Source organism: Cottoperca gobio, chromosome 4 (assembly GCF_900634415.1).
Source record: "Cottoperca gobio chromosome 4, fCotGob3.1, whole genome shotgun sequence".
NCBI lineage: Eukaryota > Metazoa > Chordata > Actinopteri > Perciformes > Bovichtidae > Cottoperca > Cottoperca gobio.
Genome location: NC_041358.1, coordinates 4,187,828 through 4,200,617, shown reverse-complemented (window position 1 = coordinate 4,200,617; position 12,790 = coordinate 4,187,828). Strand labels below are relative to the sequence as shown.

Sequence of the window (12,790 nt, the reverse complement as noted above, 5' to 3'; positions counted from 1 at the left end):
ATTTAAAAACAGTTTGAGGCCATACAAAAGCAAGTTCAAATAAAAACATTGCTGGCGCTTTGTGTGTGCAGTTTGTCTTGTGTGCGAGCTCTTATCTGACACTGTGCTCTCACTCATACAGTCAAAGATATATGTGAATTCCAGCTGATAGAACAATCATCTGCTCTGCCTCACCCTGATTCAGAGCCAGTGACTGTGTTTGATGTTTGCCTTTGGTAAACTGATTTGAGATATCACCAACCCCTTATGTTTATTTTCTATCCTATCACCCGACTGCATCCCCAGACAGGCCTCTTGTTTTGAGTTGCTTAGTTTTTCTCTACACTTTGCACAACGGGGGTACTAGGTGTCTGCCATAGTGCCACGCTCTGCATCAACGCACACGTGGTGGTGGTTTGTTCACAGGGTGCAAAAGGCCACTTCAGCATGTGACAGAAGGAACATATGGAAAAATGTTTAAACTCGATACCTACACTGTTGAACCAACGCTGGGGGAGCCGAAAAGAACACTTCAGGATGAGGACATTGTTTTGGTAGAGCTTAAGTGGCAAAACACCAACACCTTCAGGTCAATAGTCAACCGACAAAAATATATTTTGCCTCAAAATCCCAAGGGGTTTAAAGCTTGGATGAAATTTGAGCAGCAAGTCTAGTCTGCAGCACAGCTCCCTCTGACTGTAACTCTCATTTGTTATTTTGCTCTAGAAGATTAGATCTTTTTTATCTAATTGAATTTTGTGAAAATGTGCAAATGATTCTACCAGTATTTGAGGAAATCACAACCCGCGGACAAAAAAAAGCACCAACCTGGCACTACATGCTTTACTATGACTTACTAGTCCTATTCCAGGATACTGGCTCTCAGCCTGGACTGTCTTTTATTTAGAGGCCCACATGGGTATCAGAGAGAAACAGGGCGTCTGTTACTTTGATCAGGATCACTGGAGCAAAGGAAATCATCACTCTTTTTTGTCAGACAAATGTGAATAACACTTAAGAAAGAAAGAAAAATATCATCTAGGCGAGCCACTGTCAGTACTGGTCATTTTATGGAAAATGACAGTTAGGAATCTATGAAACAAACACCCCACTGTCTGAAACAAGTTGAGTGAAAGTCCAGAGCATAATAAAAAAGAAAATAATGTTAGTTTGAACTGGCCAAATAAAGCCATGGTGGGCATTGTCTGGGCTGGGTGTCAACTAAATTACTTCATATTACTGGACCAATGCACCACTGAGCATGCTAGCATTTGCTACAGCTGAGGCGGATGGGAATGGCATACCTTTCTCAAGTATTTGGTCATAAACCAAAGCATTGCACAAATGTAAGTTTTAAACCTGACGAAGGAATAAGGTGAATTAAATAATAGTGAATATACTGTAGAGGCAGAAATAAAGTGAGACAGAACCGTTACAAATGATGATGTGTTTGTGTGTTGCATGAAACGTAAACATTATTTGTTTTCCTACTGCTTTGGGTCAGTACCACAACAATAAGGACCTGATCACTCGCTCACTGTTGGACACTATGTGCTACAGTAACCGGGCAATTAAAAAACTGTATTGGAGCCCAGCTGTTGGGAAGCTGTACTTGACTTAAGTCATTTGATTTCAATGGGGGAACTTTTGCAAAAGTAGAGTGAACCAGTTTCTAAACTCATTATGTTGTGTTGATACAAGAGCCTAACAGCTGTTATTCATTATTTTAAAATCGGCAGCGCATGTGCTAAATGTAAGTGGTTCTAAAGATCACACTTTTATTAGTGATGCATCAAGAACAACAAAAGAAAATATGACTTATTCATTTAGCTCGACTCTACTGCGATACTTTCATGTCAGCAGATTTGAGCACATGGCTTGTACATCACTAGAATACTATCAAAATATTATTGTGGGTATTTCGAGCTTAAGGGTACTTGAATGAATGATTAGCATATTTTCTCCTTCTGTTGTGTTATTCTACGCTGACTTCAAGCCCTGAGCATATCCCAGACGAAGCACTATGCACAGTCACTACTGAGGTGTTCTGTTGCGCTTAATAACTCAGCTTTGGTGTGTGGATTGGCCTGGAGCCAAAGTGTGTATTCTGAGTCAGGTCCAGCTGTGCGTTTTTTTCAGTGGATAACAGTTCTTAGCCCTTAGTTAATACCCGTACTGAATGGGTTCACTGGAGCAAGCAGGAAACAATCCATTGCTCTCACGTCTTCACTGAAAATATGGACAAACTGCAAACCACGACCTTCACACATAGATGTGAAAGAGTTGTGAAGCAGTGATCACACATTGTAGCTGCAGGAAATGTGTGAGCCTCTGTGTGTGTGTGTGTGTGTGTGTGTGTGTGTGTGTGTGTGTGTGTGTGTGTGTGTGTGTGTAAACAGTCTAATGTCCATGTGATCCCCTATGTCAGCATTAGTACCTACACACCATGCAAAATAGCAGATGTATTCCCTGTCCTGGTCAAGGCTTGGTTTTACAGATCCTTAATAAGGAGTTACTGGGGCACGTTGTGTTCTCCAGCAGCCCCTCAACCCAAACAGCCATGAGTCCAGCACAGCCAAAGCTCAGCCACAGGCACCTTTTGTACTGCAGGCCATCGCTCAAAAACATCCAAATACAGTCTGTTCTGTGGCCTAGACACCACTTCCTCCCCCATCAGCAAAAACGACACGATCACAGAATGACCAGCACCCCTCTGCTGACTTTGAAAATAAGCAAAGGATACGCATGCGAAAGCAAACATGGACAAAGACCCGTTACGGAGAGTGAAATCAATTTAGACTCTTCAAAATCTGACTACAACTAAAAACCCTCAAATTTAAAGAAGGGGCACTTTGAATGACTCAATTTTGAATTAATCATATTGACCGAAGAAGTTATTTGTTATGGTCTTGGGCCCACTTTCCCAAAAACATCTGAACTCTAAAACGTCAAAATACAAAGTGGCAACAAATCCAACTTTATACATACTCGCAAAAATGTAGCTAAAATATGAGTGATTGACTAAATTGATTATGTTGCAAGAGTAGTTTTGTTTCAGCATTAAAAACTGGGGCACTGTTGGAATCCACTGTAACTCTTCTCAATCCAAAGTCTCTATTTTCCTACGCAAAAGGGCAAGCTTCAAACTTTATAGAGCCACCTTACAAGCCTAAAGGTATTACTGTTTGATAAACACTTATTTTCTGTCGAATATGACTTTAGGAGAAGTGGATGTAGAGTTTCATGGTTTGTTTTTAGGAACGAAGTTCAAGAAAGCTTCTACTGGACGATATAAACCTCCTTACATCAAACTTTACTTGCTGGATGTTAAACATTTTAAGATCCCCTTTGTTTCAATTTGTAATTCCTTATTTTAACTGGTTTATCACCTCCTCCTGTCACCAAAGATCACAGTTGAGGGGCAGATTGTGTCGATGCGACCACAGCGTGACGCACTTCGTGCCCTCCAACAGTCTTGTTGAAGGCTAAGCACTTGGAGCGAGGCCTCTTGTGTCCGAACAGTCCAATCTGTGCACACGACCCAGGTGGAAATTCAATCAAGGACCAGAGTGGGAGTGGGGAACGATCTTATCTTATGACAAGCAGAAAGAGATTCTGCAGGACCACCTGATGTCTACCAGAGCTGGAGAGACCTTCTGCGGCCAAGGCTGTAGGCAGGGGAACAGACAGCTGGATTTCTGCCTCCTCCACAAAAGTCCTCACTTGACCATTGAGGTGATGGGTTACCAACAGCTGGATAAATTGACGTGGAGAGATGGATTTCACAGACCTTCAAACTAAAGGTTTTACTGGACTATCTATTACAGTGATGCTTCGAGTGGTCATTTAAAGAGCTAATTATTCTATACATCTGTTAATGTGTGGAAATGTTTTTAGATGCAAGCCCAGAGCCAAAAGGCTTCAGGTGGCCAATGTCCGAATTTGTTTTAATTTCACTTATACCTTTTTAAATCCTAATAAATAAGAATATAAGAATATAAAAACACAAGCATACAAAAATCCCTTTTACTACCAGACCTTGTGAGCCGAACGTATTCTTGAAACATTATTAAGTCCCTCACTACCAGTCGAAAGGTCTAAGCAAATGAAAATAAGATTTAGACAGCCAGTCTCAAGGGTTGACAGCTTCAACAGCAGCATAAATATGGTAAAGAGCTGTTTGACTTTCTGAAGTGTCCTTGTCGGCACAAGTTTAAAAACTTGGAAAGATTCCTTGTAATTTATGTCAAATGCATGTATGGACTATGCCAGGGGTCACTAACTGGCGGACCGCGGTCCGAGTCCGGACCCGGACCTATAATCAATAAATGATTGAGGGATTTTCAATTTTGACGGGGAGCTTCTATTTTAACCGGCGCAGCTTTTTTCGTCTTTAAGGCACTGGTTTAGCGGTTCAGGAAACTCACAGACCAATTGCATTTGAATTAAGCCATCCCACGTGATGCTACTCAGCCAATCAAATCTGTGCCTTCCAACCGGCAAACATTGCGACTCTGAATACAGACAGATGAGAGGCGAGAGGTTAGTGACAGACGGAAAGAGGAGTTAGCGATACAGGAAGAGAAGACGGAGAAAGAGAGAGAAACACAGACGAAGAGACGAGGGAGAGCGGCAGACAGGGAGAGAACAATAACTACTCATGGCGCTCTCCAAGAAGAGAAAAGTCAACAGAGCTTTCAACCCAGAATGGACTCATTCATGTTCATGATGTGAAACAGTTAAAGAAAAAGGGAAACTCAAGCTGCTGTTACACTTTATTTTATGTTTCTAAGATTAAGCACTTTATTTTAAGATGCACAATCTTTCAAAAGCCATTTTATTTATTTTCTCAATTTTATTTTGAAATGCAGCCCGAGAAGAACTTTATACGCATCTACAGTATTATATATATCTGTATAGTTCAATGTTGAGTTGTACTTTCTTTATTAGATTTGTTCTGATACAGCTACTAGGCTACTTCAATATATATATATATCACACTAATTCATAACGCAAGTTAGACATTATGATGTTCCAGACCTTTGCTTGCGGAAATCTTCTCTAACTGGACCTCTTAGAAATTTAGTTGAATACCCCTGATCTATGCCATGCGATCTAATCTGTCAGGTATATAGGTAGCTAGATAAAATAAAAAACAAAACCTTCTCACTTGGCAGGAGTCTGCAAGTAGGATAATGCACTTAAGAGGGGCAGATAAACATGTTGGGTTGCCATACCTACAAGGGCTGAATAACACTGACATATTTTGCTTTCTGCAATATTAATTGCACGGCTCGAAATGAAAAGAAAAGAAATCTGTTTTTCTTGTTCTAAATCATCCTCGTTCAAATTACAATATGTCTCAATATAATTTAGCTGTATATTTTGTCTTCTTCCTTTTGCAGTTAGATGCATAAGTGTATGTTTGTTGTAAGTTTGTTAAGTTCTTTTTTCCCTTGTATGGGAAACAAATCAGTCCAATCTCAATGACTGTGACTTATTCAACGTGACAGGGCATGCATGGAAAACCGGAGAACACACTATAATTATATAAATAATGATTGGGTAATCTTTCAACTGGATTGAACTGCTTTTTGTAACAATGCTAGTTTACCTGATTATTAAGCAGGGCAAATGGTTTAAAAATTGTACCATGTTTGGCCATCCTTTGCAATGCGTCTGTTGCTCATTGCGTTGTCGATGCTGAAACAACCTCCTGCTCAGCCATACATCATTTCAAAGATTGCAATCAAAAACATCTGTCAAATCTCAAAGGTAAAAGAAGCCCTGTAGCTGCTTCAACTCTTTGACATTACATTGTGTGGAGTAAACATGACAGATCACAACAAAAGACAAATCCTTCTCATTGTTATGATCACAGAAACCTATCATTTAAGCTCATGTAGTAAAGCTTCAGAACAAACACAGCCACTGAAACCAGAGAGTAGTTTCTGTATTTACCTGCTGATGCAGCATACTAACACACTGTGTTTCTATGTATTTGGCCTTGGCAACTCAAAGCCTACATCAGCAGCAAAATTGCAATGGCAAGTCTGTACATGCCGCTTTTTACACTGCTGTGACTGAGGGGGATGGGAACGTGGGACAGTTAAAAATCCAGAAACAGCGTTTTCGAAAGCCGTGGGCCCATGATTCATCTTCAAACTATGGCTAACTTTGAGGAGTCCTGCCATCAGACATGCTGTATAACACCTGAAGACAGGGAGGGGTTTCTAAACCAACATCAACTTTAAGAACACTATCAGCAGATGTGCTGACAGTTTGAATGAGTGCACGACAGAAATCTGCTCAAAACAAATACAGTGGTTGGAAAATACCTCTGTACAGACATTTAAATGACTGACTAATCACTGTCTTGCTTTACCCCATCTAAAAAGTCAAGGGTTAGGTAAGGTAAGCCAATCTGAACATCAGAATCAGAATTAGGTTTATTGCCAAGTAGGTTTTCACATACTGTACAAGGAATTTGCCTTGGTGTTTTGGTGCAAGAGAAAATAAAAAATAACAAATTGTGAGGTTTGAAACAGGTTCATTTACTGTACCTAGTGGATCCTATAATAACAATGACATCTGGAAATAAAATCCAACAGATATTTATGATGTGTTAAAGCTCGGTCCCACCAGCATTTAAAACGGCAAACGTTTTCACCAAAATCAATTAAATAGCCTGCAAGGTGAAGTAAATCTGCTGCATATTATCTACGCTAAATTCAACTTGTTGACCATTGACGATTAGCAAGCCGTCTTAACAGTGTTTGACTTTGAGGGAGCGGAGAACCGGAGAGTCCAAAATGGAGATTGCTTATAAGCTGTGTTGCACCATTACATTTTATTTAACCCTCATCTGTCTGAATATTAACTGCTCCACAAAAGAGGCATGGTTTTTGACCAACAGAAGTCCATGGTGCAAATACATCTCTTGAATAAAAAGTGAAAACTTATTGTCCCGCAAGTGACTGTGCCATGGAGTTTGCAAATGAACAGTCAGCAAGCTTGCTAGCTCGAAGAGTTTTTTTCCCCCTCTTTAATGATTTAATTGAATGAATGATGTACTATCCTGAAAACAAAATGGCTGGTGAGAGTAAATGTTAATCCAACTCGGCAGATGGTTTGTTACACAGAACTATCTGAGAAGTCACTGGAAACGGTTTGGAATAGGTCAGGCACTTCAGAAGAAACACTTGGCAGGTGATTGGATGAACCATCCATCTGTCACCATCAATCTTAACTCTTCAGGAGAAGAGCGAACTCATCTTTACAATGGAGAAAATCCTTCAGTGCCATTCTTTGCTCTTCTTTCAATGTAGAAATGCTCTCCAGTTATGATATAACTGAGGCTACTGCAGCATCTACACCATTTGTCGCTCCATGTCGTCTCACACTACTAAGCCACGGCCGTCGCTGCCAGGAGCGCCGCACAGGACTTGAAGCCTGACAAGATGGATTTTCGTGTGAACTTGTTATCTCGCCATCCAGCTGCCGTGGTTTGCAAATGGTGCAGTATGGAGAAAATAGAATTAACCTTGGAACAAAAATTAGGATGTTCCTGCCTTGCAAGCGTGTTAGCTATTAGCTCACCAAATTAGTAGTTTACTAACTAGCCCTGCAGTAAGTCCGTAGTTAAGAAACCTCTAGTGGATTTGTGTGGATGAACTGCACTGTGCCACTCCAGTTAGACCATGCCTTTACTCACTCGCCCAAGAAGCTTCCTCTAAGCAGAAGGGAAAAGGACTGGCAGCCATTATCAGAGTCACGGGTTAAAAATAGAGCAAACAAGGGCGGTGGAAATATCGAGTGCAGCAGATTTTGCACTCTTTATCAGGTTGAACAATAAATTCCCCAGAAGATGAGACTGTGTGGCATATTGTTAATGTTGAAACAACAATACACAAACTGTCTGAGAAACTGGTTTAGAGAATTGTTGAATGCTTGACTATGTACTATTTTGGTTCAAAGTCTAATCTTTTTTTTTATTGAAGAGTTAATTATGGTGGTTGACAATATAACAGAAGTTTAGCTTCTTTTACGCAGAATGACTCACTTCAGCCGGGGTGTTGTCTGGTCCCTCTGGAACATGTCCTCTCAGGTTGATGATGTGGACCTCCTGAGGGAGGTTGGTGGTGCCCCTGCTTGCACAGCCTGACAGGGCGGTGAAGCTCTTCAACGTGGCCTGCACCGGGTGTCCCATCCCCACCGGCAGCAGCTCACATGGGCTGCGAAACAATGGCCCTGCAACGAAGAGAAGAATAGTGTATGAATGAAATGCTACTGTCTGTGTCATGATGTTGACTTCTGTAGATAATGTATGCGCTCTTTCTTAGTGTATGGCCATAATGATCTACTCCAGAAAAAAAGTCAGTGTCTTTAACACGTAGAACTTAAAAATACACAATTTTAATCTTTCTGAGAAATGTACTATTTAAAATCCGTATTGGTGATCTCACTAAAATATTAAATCAGTAAATTTACATTTTACAAGGGGTTTTGCTTTTTTTACAAGTACAGTGAATCCTCATTCTGAAAAGTAACTCGTACCAACAAATTGTACATAAACAGAAAAAAATCAGCTTCTACGAAGTAGGTCCTCTGTACAAAGTCTCAGTCTGATCATTCTCTTAAAGCAATTACAACCATTTGCAATCCAATTGCGGACTCCATGAAAGAGGACCTGTCCCCTACGTAGATAAAAAGGGCTCATTCTAAGCGAATAACAACATTCTTAGTTTTAGGTGATTAATAAAAACATTATATAAATATTATATTCTATGTCTGCCAATAAATCCACAAGATACTACAGACTGGTCCTTTAAAAAAAAAAAAAAAATGCTAAAGAGAAAATAAAGTTGTATTGGCAATGGGAAACTTTTATTGCCGATGACATTTCATATTGCTGCATTACTAGCAAAACGGGATGGACGCCCATTATCTCACTTTTACTCACTAGTAGGTGCTCTCATTTCAGTCAGACATCACAGCAGCTATGACTACAAAAGACAATAACTGAGCACAGTGAATTAAGCAAAGCGGCACTCAGCAGGGTGTACTGACACCGAAGCTCGGTTTGTTGGGTCCCTGTCAGTGTTTCGTCTACTGCCCAGTCAGCTGTAATGAACATTTCAGGGATCTGTAAATGTCGGGGCTACTTGACTTAAACAAAGATTCACTGATGTGTATAGGATTACACTTAACTTCCACATTTGATTTTGCAAGATACGGAACTTCTTTTTCAGCCACAAGCTTTCAGGTGGTTAACAAGCTACAGCCTGAGATGTTCCTACAGTGTAAACTTCCTTTACATGTTGTACCCACTTAAACACATTCAGAATGTAACTTGCACATACACAAGTATACACCCACACTCAGTCAGGCAGTTAGGGTGGCACAAAAGCACAGCGCTGAGGTTTGAGTGAGGTACCAAACAGCTTTTTTCCATTAGAGTCATGTATACTATGGGCACGTCCGTGGCCAGGTTTTTTCAAGGGGTCAGACCTTGTGTTTTACCCCACAGCCTTGTGCCAACCAAGGCCCGCTCACATTTCAAACACATCACGCTAAACACGCAACCTCTGCCAATAGCAATCAGATGGAACATTTGGAAATCATTAAAGTCTCAGTGAAAGACCGTTAGATAACAATGTTAAGTTCTCCCCCAACTGACTCCAAAAACACTGTGCCTCAACAGCGGGGTACACTCGGGGGAAACCTCTTTTGTTGCTCAGAACACGTAGCTATTGTTTTCTCTTTCCGTGCTGTCCATTAAGCCTAATTTACATCAACATAACGCCATAGATTATATATGGCATAGCTCCTTTGTGAGAGAAAAAAAACAGAGGCTTTATTGTTACCATATTTGTCTCTTGAGACAAATCCTAAGCCCTTGACAGATGTCTCAACCTGGCCTTTGTCTTGCTGCGTGTGAATCCCTCAAAGCAGCATCCCTCATTTTAGAAACTCTTAATGAGAGCATACATATATTAAAACATGGCAAGGTCTTTCCATGGTGATAAAAGGACAAGGCTTAATGGCAAAAACCTGTGGTGCATCAATATTTCAACCCCCGCTTAACACCCCCCCCCCCTCCCTTTTCCTCCCAAAGGACCAAGGACTAACCATGTCATCAAGCCTTACTCCCACAAACACATCGGAGGGCACTCCAACTCACTTTTTCCCCTCACACATGGAGAATAACAAACAACTGCCAGACAAACAAAGAGAGAGAAATGTAGTTCTTTCTGGGAGACTGCCAAAGGATTACAATACACATTGGGCAATGATCAGATCCTGAAAAATAAATAAAAGGAAGGCATGTGGGTGAAAAAAGTCCCATATGGATATAAAGTAGGGCATTCAAAGTTTCATGTTGTTGTTTTTGCTTAGGCTCAGAGAGGTAATATCAGAGCTACTATCCCTCTTCCAGAGCAAGAAATCTCAACAAATACCAGCGAGGCTTTTATGTCTTTTTTCTTAGATATTTATTGTCTCCAGAAGATGATTCCTGAAAATGTTGGTGCCCTCCCTGACCATGACTACCACTAAGCACTTTGTCACTAATGAGAGCTTTGAGATTGAACCAAAACTGTTAAGTTGCGGGCAATTAAAACCAAAACAATGATCTGAAAAACAATGAAAGGCTCAATAGAGCTGAGGGAAACTACAGAGTTGTATGATAATTATCTGGGTTTATTAGTATGAGCAAGTCCTTTCACATGAACACATGAACACATGAACGCATGAACACTGCAGCCTGTAGGGACTAGTGGGGACTTAGACTTGTATTGCGTGCACACATCACACGCATCTTTCTCTGTTAATGACTCAATCATGAGCTATAAGGAGATACATTTGTTTCACTATGATAAATCTCTCTACCTATAGAGGGAATGCGCTGACGTCACTTCCCACCGGAACATGCCTCCCTCAGTCGGACTGAGTGGCAAAAGGACAAAACATCCTGCAACATGGCCGCCGTTAGAAGGAAAAAAACAGCTAAAAAAACGGCAGTAAAACAAAAGATTATGTGCTTAATTTAAAAAGGCACTTGGACTTGACAGTAATCCTAACAATTTACCAAAGAACCAGTGGTTCATGGATATTGTCATATGGCCAGGAATCATAACCATCTTGTTGCTCTTGCTCCAGCAGTTTTAGCTGCTCTGTTTCAACATTGTTCAGGCTGGAAAAGGGTGCCGGCTTAAAGTCAACCATGCTCTTCTGTTGGGAAATGCAGTGAATGAAACCATCTTAATAATCATTAGTTAAGCTACAAGGAGAGGATAAGTGCGCTAGCTGCTAGACTAATTTACACAAGGTAAAATACCATATGTTTATGCTAATAATGCTAGCATGTTGTCATGTGGTAAAATGACTGGCCAAATGTTGTAATTTTATTAAATTGTTGATGTTAAGCCATGTTTTATGTGTGTTAGTTGAATCAATTTAAGTAAACTTAACTGCACTTTAAAAGTAGAACAATTCAGTGGGCGTAACTGCAGTGACTTCCGCTAAAGGTGAAGTCACATACATACCCCCGGCCTATACCATGACCTATAAACCTTTAAAATAAACCTTTAGGATGATACATAGCTGACAAAGGCCTTCGTCACTCATCGGTTGTTCTATCAAGTTGAAACTAGCTGAGTTCTAATACCATCACATGTGCTATTACCATCAGCCTAAATCCACAATGGACAGAAAGAAGTTTTACAGGAGCTGCCACAGCCTTGTGTCTTCTATCACCTTGTCTGTCTGCCATTCTCCCCCGCTTCTGTCTCCCCTCCTCTCAAGCCATGTTTCCTCGGTCATCGATGGAATACAGTGTATGTCCTGTCCAGCTGCTACTAGTGACTTTTAGCTGGCCAGGCCAAACGCCCACAGCAGAGGAATGAGAGAAGCTCTTGTTCAATCTGCCTGAAAAACAAGTCCAGCCAGACACTGCAGACTATGCCACTAATATCGCCTTAACCCAACACATACAGCTAAATCTGATGTTAAAACTGATACTCCATCTGTAACAATAATCTCTAAAATGTATTGAACGTCTTCTGAATGATGAGACTACCAACTGTATAAAAGATGAACGGCAGATAGTGTAATCCCAACTATATCCTACAATGAAATATGCCAGAAGTCTGTTGTGTCCATCCAGACTCTTTTGTAGCTCAAATTATTGTGGTAGAGCTACTGTTCTACTGTATTGTGGTAAGATACAAACTAATATCTCTAATATCAAACCTCAGCTAATAAGATGAAAATCATCATCATGATGAGGATTACAAAAGAGGTGCAGGGTAATCGCAGTGCGCTTTTTGGGCTTAGCATTCATTTTCTAAAACGTGGTGAGATACTTTCCCTAAAATCTGATCCGTGATTTTCAAGATAATATGCGTTGCATAAAGATGAATGATGTCATACCTTCATTATACTGTACATTAATCTCAATACAGTCAACCAAGGCATACTGACCTGCACCGAACAACAAGACAAAAAGCCAGGAGAGCTCTACCTACTCTACCTACTCATTTCTTAACTTAGCTGTGAGGTCAAGAACTGTTTTAACAAGGTAGATCTGAAACTCAGAAAGGGGAAAAAAAAAAAATCAACAGTTAAAACAATCTGAACTAGACTGGGCATCACTCAACAGAAACAAGCTCTATCAAAAGATGTTCGTTATCGGCCGCTATTCAAAATTCTGCAGAGCAGCTCAGCATATCTCTGCATGTCCACAACCTGACAAAACGTTGCCTTAAACATTGCATTGCTGTTGTAAAGAGTGAGGACTGTCTGTATTGAA

General features: G+C 40.5%; 1 protein-coding gene across 1 annotated transcript in view; it reads right to left on the bottom strand.

Moving 5' to 3' along the window:
• The window catches only part of tgfbr3 (transforming growth factor, beta receptor III), a 67,214-nt gene that overhangs the window by 36,985 nt on the left and 17,439 nt on the right, over positions 1–12,790 (bottom strand). The window contains exon 3 of the mRNA XM_029429559.1: positions 8,042–8,229. Within this exon, the coding sequence (XP_029285419.1) occupies positions 8,042–8,229 (188 nt within the window). The remainder of the gene's footprint in view (positions 1–8,041; positions 8,230–12,790) is intronic.